The sequence below is a fragment of the Pimephales promelas genome, chromosome 7 (assembly GCF_988280905.1).
Source record: "Pimephales promelas chromosome 7, fPimPro1.hap1.1, whole genome shotgun sequence".
NCBI lineage: Eukaryota > Metazoa > Chordata > Actinopteri > Cypriniformes > Leuciscidae > Pimephales > Pimephales promelas.
The window spans coordinates 4,600,321-4,618,727 of record NC_142775.1 but is presented as its reverse complement, the minus strand read 5'-3'; the positions used below and the strand labels follow the sequence as shown (position 1 = coordinate 4,618,727).

The 18,407-nt window shown below is 37.5% G+C and overlaps 1 protein-coding gene and 1 long non-coding RNA gene across 2 annotated transcripts; both read left to right on the top strand.

Moving 5' to 3' along the window:
• The first annotated feature begins 1,741 nt into the window (after window positions 1-1,741).
• Window positions 1,742-11,167, top strand: hoxd3a (homeobox D3a). The gene is made up of 4 exons (XM_089132973.1): window positions 1,742-2,097; window positions 6,409-6,471; window positions 8,845-9,384; window positions 9,516-11,167. Exons 3-4 carry the CDS (start codon window positions 8,943-8,945, stop codon window positions 10,256-10,258), a joined length of 1,185 nt encoding a protein of 394 aa, XP_088989099.1. The 5' UTR covers window positions 1,742-2,097; window positions 6,409-6,471; window positions 8,845-8,942; the 3' UTR covers window positions 10,259-11,167.
• A 2,897-nt stretch (window positions 11,168-14,064) lies between these two features.
• On the top strand, window positions 14,065-15,512 carry LOC120459789 (uncharacterized). Its single transcript, XR_005617827.2, has 2 exons — window positions 14,065-14,427; window positions 15,231-15,512. It is a non-coding gene; the product is annotated as an uncharacterized LOC120459789 (long non-coding RNA).
• Window positions 15,513-18,407: the final 2,895 nt, after the last annotated feature.

Genomic DNA, 18,407 nt, shown 5'->3' with positions numbered 1-18,407 from the left:
TACATGCATTGCGAAGGAGTCTTCACACTGAAGCCTTCACGTTGTGAGCATGAAAAGGTATTTTTACAGAAGTTCAACAAAAGCCTTGCGGGCAGGTTCATCCAGAGGACAGAGTTTCTGTTGCATTAGACGCTTTTGAGCCGCGAGCACTGACCTCTACACCCGTGACCTGATGGACCTTCAGCCGCTTCTCTCAGACGCCTTTTTGCACACAGATGCACCAAAAAAGTGTTTGTGTGCTCTGTAGTAGCCTAACATTTGCTTTTTAAACGGTGATTATTTGCCACAAAGCGTTTAACTTTTTCGAATTTGTTATCAGATTTTGCATAACATTAAAAAAAGGGCTATCCCGCACCTTACAACGTGGTATGTTACGTTGATTGCGATTATGATAAAACTACAAATCATAAATAAACCACCATATATTTTGCTTCATTAAACGAAATATTTCATGTCAAAGCTTTATTGATAAACCGTTCATGTAGGCGAGGGTCCTCTGCTCTTTATGGAGAGAATTATGAGCAAGCAATACTATGGTTGTTTTTACATAACACCAGAGTTCTATCTTTTAAATATTAATCAAATTCATTTTTTGTTCTCAGCGTTGTCCATCAGCACCGACATTGTGTGTGCTTGGTGTGTGAGTGCGTTATCCCGTCATGTATTATATTTAACTATATATTTGGGGATACATTTGTAGCCAGAAGTGAGTTAAACCTGACAAAATCTCCCAAAATCTCATTTTAGTAAAAAAGTAAAGTAAATGAAGTTCGTGGATTACGATTAGGCTATATTTAACTTAGTTGTAGCCTATGTAAAAATAAAAGAAGTCTATGCAATGTTCCCATGTTGATAGTTTAGTGTGTGGGTGTGTGTGAGTGTGTGTGGCCTGGTATACCCTACGTTGTGGGAACCAAATGCCACAACGATAGTAATACCATTCATTTTTGACCTTGTGGGGACATTTTTTGGTCCCCATAAGGATCCAGATTATAAATCATAGGCTACTGTGAGAAAATGTAAAAATGCAGAAAGTTTTGTGTGATGGGTAGGGTTAAGGACAGAATATACATTGGCCCCCTAAAACATGTACTACTCTAAAAAATGCTGAGTTGTTTTAACCCAACTTTGGGTCAAACCCAAACGTGGGGTTAAAAATGTCATTAAAAAATGCAACCCAATTTGTCCATATTTGACCCAAAGTTGGGTTAAAACAACCCAGCATTTTGTAGAGTGTGAAGTGTGTGTGTTTGGTGGAGAGAGGTTGCGCTTGCAAGAGAGAATATTTGCTATTATTTTATAAACTTATTTTTAATTGAGGTTCACATTTAATGTGAGTATGTGTGTGCGTGTGTGTTTAATGTAGACTACTTTATAAATGACCAATGCATTGTCAATGTAAAGACACTTGAGTCAGAGAGAGAGAGAGAGAGAGAGAGTTAGAGAGAGAAAAACAGAGATTATAATACCACCAACACACCTCCAGGACAAAATGTAAAGTTTATTACAGCTTGAATAGGCAAAACATTAACAAACAATCATGTTAGATGTGTCATGTGTCATAGGCTATATATCATTTAGCCTATATATATATATAGTTTGATTAAAAAGCCTTTGAACCCTTGTGAAAACACGCAGGGGATTTCTCCATTGTCTTTCAGTACCAAGGCATTCTGAGTATTGACCTGGATGTCTGAACAGAATAAATGGGAGCCATACGCGGTTCCATTTGCAATGACTCTGCATCACCGACTATACCGCCGCTCGCACAATGCGAACTCAAACGGCCATTTTTGATTTCCAGCTGTTCGGTGAAAATGTCTTCGCCCATCGAGAAAACCCGTTAAGATAAATCAACCTGCGCTGTCGACATCCCAAGATAGAATTCGGTGTATGGTTCCGTTCTGTATCGTTTTTGTTTGACCACGTGATTGTCTAAATAATTAATGCAGCACGTCCCCTAGAAACACGGCGTCGTCATTAATCGCGAGGACTCTATCAGACTTGAAAACTGAAGAGATCCAAGAAAATAATATCCAAACGGTCCTGTATCTCACACCACCGCAACCGTACAGCGTTTCAGCCAATGGAAGATCGGTAGGTAAACATTTAAGATTAATATTTGCTGTAAGACATCGAATAAACATATCTGTCAGAATTTTGATAAATGGTGTCCTTTGATTCAGTCTTCCTCGCGGACTGACTGAAACAACTTCAGGCTCATTGTGATTTTTTTTTTCTTTCTCAAATAGCTTCAGCGTGGAGCACAATCTTGTGTCAATGAATAACAATTCTTCAGTAACAACACTTTTACTTTTGAAGCATTAAATGCAGGCTTTTTGCATTATTGCAAAAAATTGCTTATTGATGCATCTGTGTAGCGATAAAAAATGTGAAGTCCAGTGCGAGAGTGTTTAGGGCTTTAACGAAGGCCTATTTGTGATTTATAATCCGTCATGCTGTTCTTTACGATTCAGCGGCGAGCGTTTGTGGAGACGTGGTTTGATAAAAAAAGGACACAAGCTTGAATTCATTGTAGAAGTCTGGGAAATCATCACATAGTTATGGCATGAAGAATTGCCTGAATAAGTGGATTTTGCATCCTGACAAACGTTAACAAAACAGCAAATTATTATATATATTTAAAAAAAAAGGCATGCATCCAAATACAATTTCTTTGGTGACAAAACTCCACTTGTGTTTAGTAATGGTGCATTGTGATCGTAGATCTATCCAAGTGTTTGGAGCTGTTGGAGAGGGATGACGGTGATCTGCATCGTTGTAAATCATGCTCAGTAATTCCTGAAAGGGTGAGAGGCTGTTGGGGGCCGGGCGTGGACTGTAAATCTTTCACTTTTATTAGCCCGTGAACATATGCTGCAAGGGGAGAAGACTCGCATCCTCTCCTCAGGACAATCCTGCGCTCGGCCGCCTTCCCAGTCGTTTCATCTCCATCTTTCCATCCAGTACATATCCATAAAGCACAGCCATAAAGCAAGCATTCGGACTCGGACTATAGCCTACACAACCTCACCGGCTTGCATTAACCGCTTTGATCATTTTACGTTAAAAAGAAAAAAAAAGTGAAGGGTGAGAGAGTTTTAATGTATTTGAGGCAATTAGAAAACACAATAAAACAAAAAATGTATTTTAATGCACAATTATACACTCTTAAAAATAATGGTTCTGTATTGGTATCGACGGTTTCATAACATTCATGGAACATTCAGGGTTTTTTATAGTGGGACACTAAGGGAAATTAGTATTTTTATTTTAAGAACCGATCACTGAAAGGTTCTTTGGGGAACCGAAAATGGTTCTTCAATGACATTGATGCTAAAACACCCAGTTGGAAGCTTTATTTTCCAAGTAGTAAAAATCTAGACATTGAAAATACCCATTTTTACACTTCATACTCACATATGGGGATCAATACACACTCTTGCTTTTTGAGAAGAACAATATAGAATTTGGGATGATTTTGATGAATCTCTCTGGCTGACGAGGTCATACATTGCTGTCATTGCCGAAACCATAATAGTCAAACAATATTTCAGAGGTTTCCCGGATTTCTTTTCAAAACAGCGAGCAAAAAGGAACATATTAAATAATCTTAAAGAAATAAAAACCATAATGTTGCTGCTTTCAAAGATTGTCCGATCCACATGCCCATAAGACTGTGTTAAATAAAAATAATAATAATAAAAAGGAAATAAATCAAAATAAGATATTTAATTAAGCACAATGGACTGAAGAATAAAAATCTAATGATTGCGCGGATTATACAAAAAAATGGTCTTTCAAATAAAGACAACATAACGATAAAACAAATGTTTTGTGTGTCTTTTGAACGTCTGTTTTTATTATTCTTTTATTAAGCCTGGGTTGCAAAGCTATAACAAACCGCAATAGCATTTGCCTTATAATGACACACTCCGATTCAGTGACTGAGATCTTGTGCAAAATCATTGTACAATGATGTGCGGCTGGAGGGAATGTTAGTGCTCCTGCTTTTTAAATGTATTTGTGAGGTGAAGCTGGTTGGAGTAGCAGTCTCAATCAGGACAATCTGCGATCGGGATCACGTGAACAAATATGCTTGTATTTTAAGGCAGCGCCTGTATTTGTCATGATAAGGTTTCCGAAATATAGTAATGTCGACTGGTTCGGTGAGCCTGCCTCTGTAAAACCTTCAATTTTTTTTTTTCCAATGGGAAGTTGATTGCTAGTAATATTTCGTTTTGGAATAAGAAGACCTTCTTGGCTTTTTATTGGTAGCTGAGTGAGTGGCTCCCATTCTTTCGGGAATACTGTCTGCATTGGTATATGGAAATGACTGGAAAAGCGCGAGATCAGATTTAAGACAGTACTGTCTTTAGACAAAGGGTGAAGGATATATCCGAGCAGCTGTACTGAGATATATTGAGACTAAGAAGCACGGCTATATAATAAATTGACATCACAGGTAAGCAATTGCACGACAAAACGTAACCTTTAAGCGTGGGTTTACACATTAGGCCGGCGTAAAAATATGATTTATTCCATTCAAAGCAGCTGATCTTTATTAATGTCATTGCCTACCAACTAAGCAAGTACGATTTGAAGACATAGAGGTAAAACTGCAAGACTATAGTTTTTTCAGCTTTGCGCAACCTTGTCTGTTTTTTTGAGGTTTTACATGCAAGGTCATTTCAGTCATGCAGTTTTAGAGTTGCTATTTCATTTTACATATTGTGGTAGCTGAGTTAGCCATGCACATGATAAAACATCTGTGTCATACATTGTGAGATCGTTAATCACTTTAATTTGTGTTATAGTCAATGCGATTTTAGACATGACATATGTGGGTTAGGGTAAAAATTTAAGCATCATGTTTCCATTTAAACCAGTGTCTCTGATTTGGATTGTAATTTATTCCAAACTATTTGGATTCAAACAACATTACATGCATTTTGAATGGAACGCATATGATATAAGAGCAATAATTCATTTAAGATGAAAATATTAATTAAGATGTAAAGTTGATTTTTTGACACAAAAGCATGCTGTGCAATGACAATCTAGAACTAATATGGTGGTTATAATATCAGGCTTATATATTTTTATCTCCAAATTAAATTTGGTCTTCTAAGCCCGTTTTGCAATTGAGCTCTATTTCCGGAATGGTTATTACAAATAAATAACAGATTTTCAGACAAGCGCTTTTGATTAGGCTATTTTTAAATAGTAACTGTTTCATATGCATTTCACAAAACGTTCAGTTCTGTCCTTGCATTTGCAATATCTTACCAATACGTCGAGGCTCAATCACAAACGTATATGTTTTCGATTTACTTGATTTGTGAGATGATTCGGGATTTTTCCCTCCATTAAGCTAAGCTAATTAATGCACTCATTATTTACATTACAACTTCACTAGGGCCTAAAATGATTGCATATAAAACAGTTTTTCTACAAAAGAGATGCATGCAAATTAGTAGCAGATATATACATGTATATATTTACAACCCGACTTCCAGAGTCCATTATTCTTTACCGCCCATTGTTCTATTATGAGTACCAAACTTACCGTGGGAGTGCGTGGGCGAAAACACGCTCGCCTGATAAAGGCAGACCTTGTTCGGCTGACTTGTTCGCTACATTTATCCTATTAAGACTTTGAACGTGACACACCAGTTTAAAACACAGGCTATACGTGCATTCTCTTGTTTTAGTTACATTTGCCAACGTTGCGGTCCATCGGCAAATAACAATAATAGTAATAGTAGTATTAATCCCATAGGCTAGTTGAAAGGTGTTGTCCTCGTCTCATGTTTTCGAAAGGATTTTCAGAGTGAAACAGAACAGGTCGTCTGTCTGGTAGGATGAGGATTAAAATCTCGTCTTCAGGCTCGCGCTTGGTTTTAAAATCACCGGTGAAAAAGTTGTGTGGTGTGGATTGCATTGTGACTTGAGTCCCTTCCGTCCGTTGTTCATTAATCAGTGAGTTATTGGAGAGGAAGCCAAAGGTCACCCAAAAGGCTTATGAGTGCTAAATATTTTGGCCAGCATCTCTTTGTGTAAAATCGCTTATGTCGGTTTTTTTCCATTCTTCTCTCACTCCCTCTCTCTCTTTCATGCAACTACATCTTTTACTTCTCTCAAAACCAGTCTAAACGTCCAGGGGGGGAAATAAATTAGTTCATTAAATAAACGGGACATTATGTAAAAATGTTATAAATGTGTGGTATCATCGCTGATGGCCGTGAATTCACATTCAGAATGAAAGACTCAACCATAGCTGTCATTTTGCAAACGTAACATACTCGGCAGTATAACGCATTGAATCTATTATAACAGCCCTTTTTTTAAAACGGGGAGCTGGAGGAAATAAAAAGAACAACAATTAAAATCATTTTTATTCTTTAGGTTGCCGTATAAATTATGAAGACTGCTTGAGGAGAAAGAGGGGAGAGGAAACCACAGACTGCGGTAAGAGATGTCTATATATTTAAGTTTGCACTGAAATTAAACAATAGTATGTATTACTTAGCTATAACCTATCGTTTACTCATAACTCTTGTGACGCCATATTTCATTGCTTGCAACACAGCCCATTAAAACTTATGGGCCAGAAAAAGAAAGAAAGAAAAAAAAAACGTGTTAAATTAAAATTCATGTGTCGCTCTGAGCTTAGACAACATTTTAACAATTTAACTTAACAATTATTTACATGGTTTTTCCCATGCAATTTCAAGTGTACACTTACATCTAGAGCAAAGTAGGAAATATAACATGCAATAGCAATGCTATCTCGCTGATATAGAGAAAAACAAATCAAATAAACAAAACCAAAAAGCATGCGTGCAAAAACCAAAACAAATATTCCCATCCGAACCGCACTGTCTTCTTAATTTTTAGTATCCTCTACTAAAATCCACGGCTATCCGCGCAATTGGTCAAAGTGTGTTCCATTACATGTAGTTAAAGAAGGTTGAAGACAAGAGTGAGTGAATTAGTGCAGTAGCTGGATTTATACCGGCGGGCTGTGGGATCTGCTTGTAGCGGGACATTCTTGCCCCCAGCCATCCTCCTACGCTTAGAGTTTTACCACTCTGATGGTCCCAAGTCTTGAGGAGTGCTTTTCTTCTCGCCCCTCTGTGAGGCATTTACGGCTCTAGCATGGCCACTCATAAATTTAGTCGGGCTCTACAATGACAGGTGCATTGATATGTATCGTGCGGAGCTTCAGGCCGTCTAATAACTACTGTATTGAGCACGAGCTACAGTCACTTGGGCGAAAACCTATCTTGAAAGAAAGAAAGAAAGAAAGAAAGAAAGAAAGAAGGAAAGAAAGAAAGAAAGAAAGAAAGAAAGAAAGAAAGAAAGAAAGAAAGAAAGAAATCTGTTTGGTGTGGTGTATGCTCTCAGTTTGTGGAAGGACTTTGATTTTAAAACTCAAATCGGCGGGAAACACGCCTAACATCGAAGCTATGTCATAATGATACAGATTAAGTACCAATTTAAAGTTTAATAGTGTTCCAAAGAGCTTTATAATAAACTAATATAATAAACTAAACATTATACATGGTTTACATGTATCAGGTACAATATTATAGAAATCACAAAAAAAGAGACGTTTGGTTATTTAGGCAACTTTCTTATAATCTATTTCGCGGAAATGCATTTGTAGGCCTATGCATTTTGTTTATAAAGATTGTTATTTCGTATAATGTTCACAAAGAGCAACAGACCAGTTATATCAAAATTCAACAAAAATCAATCGATTAACTTTATTAATGTGAACCGATCAAACTATTAGCCCGAATCTCTAAGTGGTTTCAAACTACGTTAAATATGTACAATTCCAGGACCACCAACGTCTCATTTCTCCCCGTTATGCTACGAGTAGATATTTCTATCGAATATACGAATATATTTAATATAGAATGTTTTATGTTCTATTCTATTGAACGACCCCCCAAGATGTCTAGTAGTGAGCAACGAGTCGGGGAAGAATGGGATATTGTTTGAAGAGAAATGCTGATTCTCCTTCTTCTGCCGTCTCGTTTCACTCAATGGGGTACTTTTAGCATAAGTTAAATTTTAACCGTCTTGTGTCATTCTTGCCTAGAGTTCTGAAAGTGAAAAGATGAAGGGGTTTGACTAGTCAAGAATAAAGAAAAACAGAGAGAGAGAGAGAGAGAGAGAGAGAGAGAGAGAGAGAGAGAGAGAGAGAGAGAGAGAGAGGCCTTGCGAAAAATGGCTGATCACAACATGAGATCTATTACTATGGTGAATGGTGATTTGTTTATGTTTTAAACATTCTAAAACATAAAAAATAAAGAACAATGGTGCAATACTGTGCACAATTTGGCCTTTTCCCAACCTGATTTGCAAAGAGGCAGAGCAACAAGATTTGACGAAAGGCACTTTCACAAGATGACAATATAAGAAACTAATGCTAAGTTTAATAGTCCAGCTGAGGAAGCCACATAGAATGAATACCACCCATTATCTTTGGCATTAAGAAAAAAAAAAAAAAGGAAACAATAAAAAAGATCACATTTATTAAATCTAAAAAGTTAGGGGGAATAGGGAATATTGCTTGACATCTGACACCAGAAATTGCAGAGTTCAGAGAAATGTATTTCCATCTCATATTTAAAAAGTGAAAATGCTATACGGGCTGTTTTCATTTGCAGTGGGGTCTGGTTCGCCTACATGTTGTTAAGACTTGAAAGGAACTATAAATCTGTAAATTCAAATATGGATGTTTTTAAGTGTTTGGAATCTCACCTCAACGATTGTTTCAAGTTAAAATGGCAAAATCTTTTGCTAAAACTGATTCATTTTCTTTCTCAGCAGGTCAAAGGACAGAAAATCTGTGGGAAGCCCCAATCACGTGATTGACAAGTCCATGCAACAGGAGTTCACGGGCTCTCTTAGTTTGAACCTTCACAATGCAGAAAGCCACTTATTATGACAATGCTGGACTTTTCGGAGGATATTCGTACCCTAAATCTGACTCCTATACATATGGTTCTACACACCAAGGCTTCTCATCCTCCAGCATAGAGAATGACTATCAAAATTCAATCTGCCCCATTCAAACCACATCAGTCCGACCACCAGCACATAAAAACGGAGACATCAATGGAAGTTGTATGCGACCAAGTGCCAGCCAGGGCAACAGCCAGCCAGAGAGTATCAGCGAGCAACAGCAGGCCGCTCCTTTAGCAGCCAGCTCACCCAGTCCAAACACCAACTCTACACAAAAAAAGAAATCCCCCAGCTCCACTGGCTCCAGCACTGCCACCCCAGTCATCACCAAGCAGATCTTCCCATGGATGAAAGAGTCCCGCCAAAACGCAAAGCAGAAAAGCACCAACTGCCCGACCGCAGGTATGTGTGTGGCCAACCCGAAATCTACCCAGAGCTGCACTTGCAGCTATTATCATTGTGTTTGCCTTTCTTTGGCCTTGAAATCATGTTACACGATTAATCCATTGCACATTTCTGCTCCCTGTGTTCAGGAGAAGCCTGCGATGACAAGAGTCCACCTGGCCCTGCCTCGAAGCGAGTGCGCACTGCCTACACCAGCGCCCAACTAGTTGAACTGGAGAAGGAGTTTCATTTCAATCGCTACCTGTGCCGTCCCAGAAGAGTGGAGATGGCCAATCTGCTCAATCTCACCGAGCGCCAAATAAAGATCTGGTTTCAAAACAGGCGGATGAAGTACAAAAAAGATCAGAAATCTAAAGGCATAATGCATTCCCCCCTAGGACACTCTCCGGACAGAAGCCCGCCGTTAAGTGGCTCGAATCACATTGGATATTCTGGTCAGCTTCCGAACAGCCTAAGCTACGACGCGCCATCTCCGCCGTCGTTCGCCAAACCGCAACAGAACATGTACGGGTTGGCAGCCTACACGGCGCCATTGGGCGGCTGCTTACCGCAACAGAAAAGGTACCCGGGAACAGAGTACGAGCACCACAGCATGCAGGGCAACGGCAGCTTTGCCAATGCGAATTTACAAAGTAGCCCTGTGTACGTCGGGGGAAACTTCGTTGACTCAATGCCAGCTTCGGGCCCCATGTTCAACCTCGGTCATCTTCCCCATCCCTCATCCGCTAGTGTGGACTACAGCTGTGCCGCTCAGATTCCGGGTAACCACCACCACGGACCGTGTGACCCGCACCCCACATACACAGACCTCAGCTCTCACCACGCGTCTCAGGGAAGGCTGCCCGATGCGCCCAAACTCACGCATCTGTAAGGATCCCAAGCGCAAAGTCGCTCTTTTATTACCTCACTAGTTAAACTAATTTATAAAACTACACTCTGAGAGAAACAAACCGTATTATCCTGTATTATTATTATTATTGATATGACTATTACTGATATGATTGTAATTATTTTTTAAAAAAATAGCTGTGGTCCATTTCTCTTGACTGTTGACGATACACGCGGTTGTTTGTTGTTTGGTTCTTGGAAGAACCGTCTTGGCGAAATGAGGGCAATTTCCATAACGTGTTACTTGAAGGTAAGTTCTGTAGATTTGACAGTATAGGCATCCGTCTTTATAGAGATGGGATTTGTAGAGGAAAAGAACCATTGCGTCTTTGTTCTTCTCACGGGTTCTTCCTATTTCTCCATTACAAATGCCGTTATTTATTATTTCCATGCAGCGTTTATATTGACCGAGTATTATATTTATTATTTGTCGTTTGTAATGCACATTATTTATCTTCTCATGTATATTATTTATATAACAGTTGTAGAATTTATTTTTGAGCAGAAGCCGTTGAACTGGTGCAAAACAAGGTGATGCAATGTGGGACTGGTGTATTTCTTTCTTCATTCAGTAATAAAATATTGTGAAACTGAAGAATTAACAAGAATCTCGAAATTGTAATTATTGTTATTATAGGCTGCATTTGGGAATTTGGCAATCTTTCATTATTGCCATGGTAATGAACAATCACCAGCACGTTACGACACATCCTCACGTCCATTATAAATGTTATTTTGTGAGTTGCACTGTCCATGCATTAAATGATGAAATGGTAGCGATATGGAAATGTTATATTTTATTGTGTTAAACATTTTGTAAATAAAGTGCTTAAGCTAAAAAAATGCAATTACAAATGCTACATCAATCATGCATTTTCATATTTAAGATCAATTGAAATTAACATCTTCGTATTATTGTGTGGATATGAATAGATTTCCAACTTGTATATCGCCCAACTTACAAGGCGGAGGCGCCATTTTGGAAACATAAGGATTGTAAACAAAGGAGGCACCTTCTCTCTCTCTCTCTCTCTCTCTCTCTCTCTCTCTCTCTCTCTCTCTCTCTCTCTCTCTCTCTCTCTCTCTCTCTCTCTCTCTCTCTCTCTCTCTCTCTCTATCTATCTCTCTCTCTCTCTCTCTCTCTCTCTCTCTCTCTCACCCCCATCCAGATGCGCGTGAATGTGCGCGCACCCGGCTGTACACAATAGAAAACCTCACCAGGCATTGCAATTATTTAAAATTTGGTAATATTAAGAGACGCTCATCACCATATAATTTGAAACAGATTAACGAATGTTTTTTTTATATATATGATTTGGGAAATTGGGAGATTTCACAGATAAATTCCCCTTTGGTTATTTATTAAATACCTAAATGTAAATAATGCCAACCTTTGCTAAACTGGTGCCATGTGCAAATCTAGATGTAGGCATTTTTTTCTTGAGCACTATTGTTGTAGCAATTTTTCAAGATTAAAGTATTGCTAATCACGTTTTTTAATAGATTGGGATCTGAATGGCAATTCTGATACAGAGCAAGTGTTTTGTCTTATAAACAGTTTGATATAACATTAACCTACACCACTGCGCATGCATTAATACATATAGGTCTATGTATTTTAAAATGCACCTTATAATGTGGTAATGAATAGCCTAAAGCGGCACTGCTTTTGTAAGCACTGGCAAGCCGTCTCTAACAGAACAGGCTCTTTCCCGGCTTCCCCTAGCGAGGCATTTCAAAGCTCATTAATCAAAAACTCGTCGCTTTCAGTCTCGCTACTGATTCCAGCTCCTTATGAACAAAGCTTTTTGCTTTCTCAACTGTGGAAACACATTTCAAACTTTGTCCAGAGAGAGAGAGAGAGAGAGAGAGAGAGAGAGAGAGAGAGAGAGAGAGAGAGAGAGGGAGAGGGAGAGGGAGAGAGACTGTGACAACACACTCTGGCGTCAATGGTATTGGTATGGATGAGAGACAACTCAAAGCTGGAAAGAAAGAAAGATTGAGCTGCAAAGGTCTTAACCACTAAGGGTAAGGACATATATATAAATATTCCCACAATGTCGGTTCTAAATAAAATATCGATATTTAATCAAGACTAGAAAAAAAATTGCACGGGAAACAAAATGTATCCTGAACACAGATTCAAAGTTTTCCAATGGTGCACAAAATGTGGAAAATAAAGGTCTTTTATTATACAATGTGACATTAGATTAGTTTCCCGTGGCTATATGCAGGTTTGTTCATCCTAATGGAAGCAATAATGAATTGTTGGTTGCGCAAATTGAAATTATACCTCTTCTTATAGTCTTTTCTTTCATGATCATATTTTTACCCGCTTATTTTTAAGACTATATGCATTTCTATTCATGTTTTGCCTACTTAAATAAACCGGTTGGATTTTACATTTTAATCGTATAGCTTAAAAAATAAAATAAAATAAATAAATAAATATTTGATTTACATATAAACTCTTAAGGTTCCAAAAGGGGGTTTCCTCAGTGATTCCATTGAAGAACCATTTTCAGTTCAACAAATAACCTTTCAGTGATCCGTTCTTTGAGTAATTTCTTAATTTTAACAATCTATAAAGAATCGGTTTCCACGATAAAAAAACCTTTTGTGGAATGGAAATATTCCATGGATGTTAAGTTATTCGTGGATACGTTGTTGCCAATAAAGAACATTTATTTGTAATAGTGAACAGGTAGAATTTTAATAAATAGGTAGGCTACATGAAAAAAAAAGTTATAATAAAAAAGTGAGTCCTTACATCTTTTCTCTTCGGCATTAAGGGCTAACATGTACAACTTGAGAAATAGAAATAAAATAAACAAAGTGCCTATTTTACTTTTGCGGTTCACACAGAGATTAGGACAAGACCATTTTCAGCTCATTTGGACCATCAATTGGAAGTCGGATCAAAGAGCTCCAGATGCTTCTTATTTTAGGTAGGCCTAATGCTTTTTCATATATCTCAATGACGGACACAGCCACAAACAGGCCTATTAAATTGGACTAGCAGGCAGTGGATTTTCAGTTCATTGTCCATCGATGTCTAAAACACCAGGCGTCATTTGCGATCTGTTAAATTTGGGATTTAATCCCGTGCTTGTCTTATGGATTCAGAAAAGCACGCTTTGACTTAATTTCCTCTAGAATTAATTCCACATAAGTTCTGAGAAAGCTGAACCGCGCGGTGGCTCATATTAGGCTATTTGTTATGGGCTTTGAAATAAAGCAACCAATGAACTGATCCCACGTATATTTCTAAACAAATGTGACCAATTACGCTTTATTTCACTCTGTATCGGCTTACAATAGGCGCTCGATAACACGTTACAGAAAAGGAGTCGCAGTTTGAGTGCTGCAGTTGTCATGGGTATTTGGTAGCTTGAGCTCATCAATCACTGATTGTGCACAATTTTCCTCGACAGCAGTTCCGAGTCTTCCGAGGGGAGAAGCCAGATGCGCTGCGTCTATCTTCAGCTCAAAAGAGACAAAAACCGCACAACCAAGCACTCAATTCATCACGCGATTTAATGATGAGAGAAGCATTTCTTTTATTTATTATTTTAACTTTTTATGATTGTCGCAGGCTACAAAGCACACAATATTGAAATGCACGACAAAACTATCAAACATTTTAGATAAGGCTATAGTTTGGTATGTTAATTCATGCATTTTAATTGAACAATGCCAATCCTGCAAAACACTTTCAGTTTGCAAAGCAAATCGTTTCTTGCAAACATGTTGTGGTGGGTGGGAATAAAGGGGCATGTGAATGCATAATAGTCCAACGATATACACTAAGCACTATAGGCTCGACACAAGGGTCGCTTTCGATTGGTCAGAGGAAGGGGAAGCCCCGCCCCTCGTTGTTGTAGGCAATATTTACATGTTGAGCCAGAAAGTACAGTAATGAAGACAGGCGACGCGAGCTATCATTCACCGTTTAAAGTGGTGCTTTAAGAGATATAATGACCTCGTTCTTCAACTGTTACCCAGGTGGGAACTTTATGACTTTCACGGCCAAGCACTGTCAGGATCAGAGAAAGACTGCGGCCCGTCTTACCCCGGAGGCACCCGACTGACGAGAAGCATTCTGGATCATCATGTCAACACCCGATTAACCTCGGACAAGGTTCTTTTCAAGTGCGTTATGATAGAAATGCTAGTGTTGGCTCACACGGGTCCCGAACGCTTTGAGATGTTTAGGCTATACGCATGCAACACGGAACCCTTTTCAACGAGCATTGCATAACTCTGGAGAAATATGTTAGTTAAAAGGATACTCCACTTTTTTTTTTTGGAAATAGGCTAATTTTACCTCTCCCCCAGAGTTAAACAGTTGAGTTTCACCGTTTTCAAATCCATTCAGCCGATTTTCTAATATTTAGAAGAATATCAGTAACCAGAGAGTTTCTGGTCTCATTGACTTCCATAGTAGGAAAAATATATACTATGGAAGTCAATAAGACCAACTGTCTGGTTACTGATATTCTTCTAAATATCAAAAAATCGGCTGAGTACATTAGAAAATGGTAAAAAACCCAACTGTTTAACTCTGGGTGAGTGGTAAAATGAGCTTATTTCCCAAAAAAGTGGAGTACCCCTTTAAGGCAAAGCGACACAACAACGTATGCATGCTAACGCGCAGTGTGGCGGGTCCCAAAGTTTCTCTCAGTCTCGGTGGGTCGCGGCAAGTCTTGGAGATGGGAGCAAAAACGTTTTCCGTTTGCATAGCCAACCTACACTCTAAAAAATGCTGGGTTGTTTTAACCCAATTTTGGGTCAAATATGGACAAACCCGAAATGTTGGGTTAAAAATGTAATGTAAAAATTTAACCCAACGGCTGGGTTAGTCCATATTTGACCCAAAGTTGGGTTAAAACAACCCAGCATTTTTTAGAGTGTATATAATAAATGATGTCCGTATTACATTGTCTTTTTTGCAGGTAACAGGCATGCCGCACTAATTTCACCAAACAACTCCCTGAACTGGAGAAGGAGTTTCAGTCCCACAAGTACCTGGGCGAATCTAGAAGATATCTCGCTGTGCACCCGAGCGAGACTCATCTGGTTCCAGAACAGGTCCATGAAGCAGACGAAGAGAGAGAGAAGGAAGGCCTGCTCCATCACACTGCTCTCGCTGTCACGATTCTAGAACTAAATCAAACCATCAGTGACAGTTCATCCGAACCTCATGTGGATTTTACTGTCTGTATGCCCTTATTGATTTGCTTGATGTAAAAAAAAAAAAAAAAAAAAAATGATAAGATCAATAAGTTATGACAATATGTGAAGAGTTCAGATGCAAAAGCCTCTAAATGCCATTTGAAATTTTCTTCTTTAATGATGATTTTTATCAAACTTGTATATTTAAGTTCAGTAATTTCACTTAAATAACAATTAATAGGTAATCTTCATTGCCATTTAAGTGAAATTACTGAACTTAAATATACAAGCTTGATAAAAATGATCATTCTAGAAAATTTCAAATGGCACTTAGAGGCTTTTGCATCTGAACTCTTCATGTGTTTTCTCATTGCTTTGACTCGTGAAAATAAGTTCAACTTTTTTATAAATTATACAAGATTCAACTAATTTTTAAAGTATGTTTAATGTCATTTAGGCTGCAAGTTTGCACTATTAGTGCACTTATATAATGATAATAAAACTGTGCATTTGTTTAAACTTATATTTTGATGGAGCTTTCATTTTGAATTGATTTATGTTTACACTGAGCAGAGAGCTTATATAAAGCTGGCTATATTTCACTCAATCACATCAGTCCACTTCTTAGATTACCGCTTTTAGATGAGCAAATTATTGTAACCAAAGAGTTATAATTTCCAAGGTTTGTGACGTGATTAGATCATTTTAAACTCAGGAGTTTGTTGTTATTGTCGACTCAAATTATTCAAATTTTATAAAAAGTGAATCACTGTGTGCTTATTTTTTAGGTCATAAACTAATGATAAAAAAGGCATTCTCACCCAAGAGTTCTTGTAAAGAATAATTTGAACACATGAACCAAGTGCGGATGAACATCTCTGTGTCAGTTCAGACTGGTAATGTGAATTATGTCGACATGTATTGAGGACTGCAATGCATTCAAGATATCAGATTATCTGATATAAAGAGTCTGATAGAATTTATGTGTTAACAAATAGCAAGCCTGATCTTCTTTCAAATAAAAAAAGATGAGAAGATAAAATTGTAGTTTGGTATGAAGTAGAACATTCTAGAAATAACTCAAGAACTGCATTGCCAAGTCCTTCTTTATCCCCATGTGCCCCGAGTTTGATATAACAGGAGTCTAGTGTTACTAGCTCAGGAACAGTACAGTCCGTATTAATGATTACATAGCCAAGCTTGACTGGTGTATAGTTGGTTCTACCAGGAAAGAGTATTTTTGGCCTGCTCATCCTAAAAGTCGTCACAAAAGGTCAGACGCGTCTGCTGGATTTGCTGTAAAATTGCTGAAACAGCAATTTTGTGATGTTTAGTTGTAAAGCAATGCCCTTTCACCAATGACTCTTTTTAGCGTGAGAAAAAAAGGACCATGAAAATGAGTGAAAAGCCTAATGTTAGCAGGTCTCCATACATCATCACATTACATTATGGCCTTCATTTGGGGCGCAGCATCATGCTAGAGTTGTCTGAAAATAATGAAGACTAATAGTTACTAGCTATGAGTTTGCATACACAAACACAGCCATATATAATAAGTATTCATTATATAGTGTTCATAACAGTGTTATGACAATTGGTTTTAAATTGCAACAAGGAAGAAAAATTGACAAAAATGTTTTCCATATATATATATATATATATATATACATATATATATAACACATGAACCAAGTGTGGAATATGAACATCTCCAATTGAAATGTGTTCAATGTATGGTAAAATACCGACAGCTGTGGTTTGCAGAGAAATTTACCGTATAAAATACGGTAGCAAGACCTTACAGTAACAAGGTTTTACAGACTTAACTGAAAATTTACAGAAATAAACTGAATAAAATCTGATATAATGTTAAATGATCGACCCATTGAAGTATTAATATCTGTTTTGTACTATTGTAATACACTGACAACCAACTATAGAAGCTGCACAGTGTCATTCACTCAAACATTAAACACCATCATGGTAACACACATGAAATTTTAAGGCAATAAACATTAATTTAACAACATTAAATGTCACATAAAACTCTAATGCACATAACTGATTAGAAAAAGACTAAGCAAAAATGTTATTTCAACAAAAATACATCAAGTGTCACGCAGGGAATTGTGGGAATGACAATTTATGTTATTTCACTGTAAATTATACAATGAGTTGTTCATTTTCACTTTTAAAACTGTAAATTTAACGGTATTTTACAGTAAAATTACATGAAATTTACCATTACATTTATCACAGTTATTTACCGTGTATAGTAAGGAAAGGTTATGTTAACCAATTAATAGTTTTTTTTTTACTGTAGCATTTTTACAGTCTTTTACCGTTAAAATCACGATCATGTTTTACAATAAGGTTACATTACATTTACATTAGTTAGCATGAATAATGCACTACACATATACAGTGTTTATTAATCTTTGTTAATGATAATTTCAACATTTACTAATCCTTTATTAAAATCTTGTTGAGCTGTATTTCTATCAAATACGTTAACAAAGATAAATACAGTAACAAATGCATTGCTCATGGTTATATTAATATAACAACTAATGTTAACTAATGAACCTTATTGTAAAGTGTTACCATATATATATATGTGTATCTATACAGTATGCCATGTATGTTTTTCCACGCATGTGCAAGATTCTCAGCATAGTGTATATATCACTGACCAACAGTTGATAATTTTGATTTATTTTTACCATTAGGATGTTTAACCCAGCCAATGTCTCTCTCTCTCTCGTTCTCTTTCTGAGGCTGGTCCTTCCTTTCTCCTTCACCAACCTGACAGACAAACTGATCATACAGGAAAGATGCCATAAATTACAGAAGCACTATACCACTCCGCGTGCAAACACCACCCCCACCCTCAATCCATATGGATGTCATCCTTTATGGCATTCTCAGTGGGAAATTATGAAGGAATAAAACACATC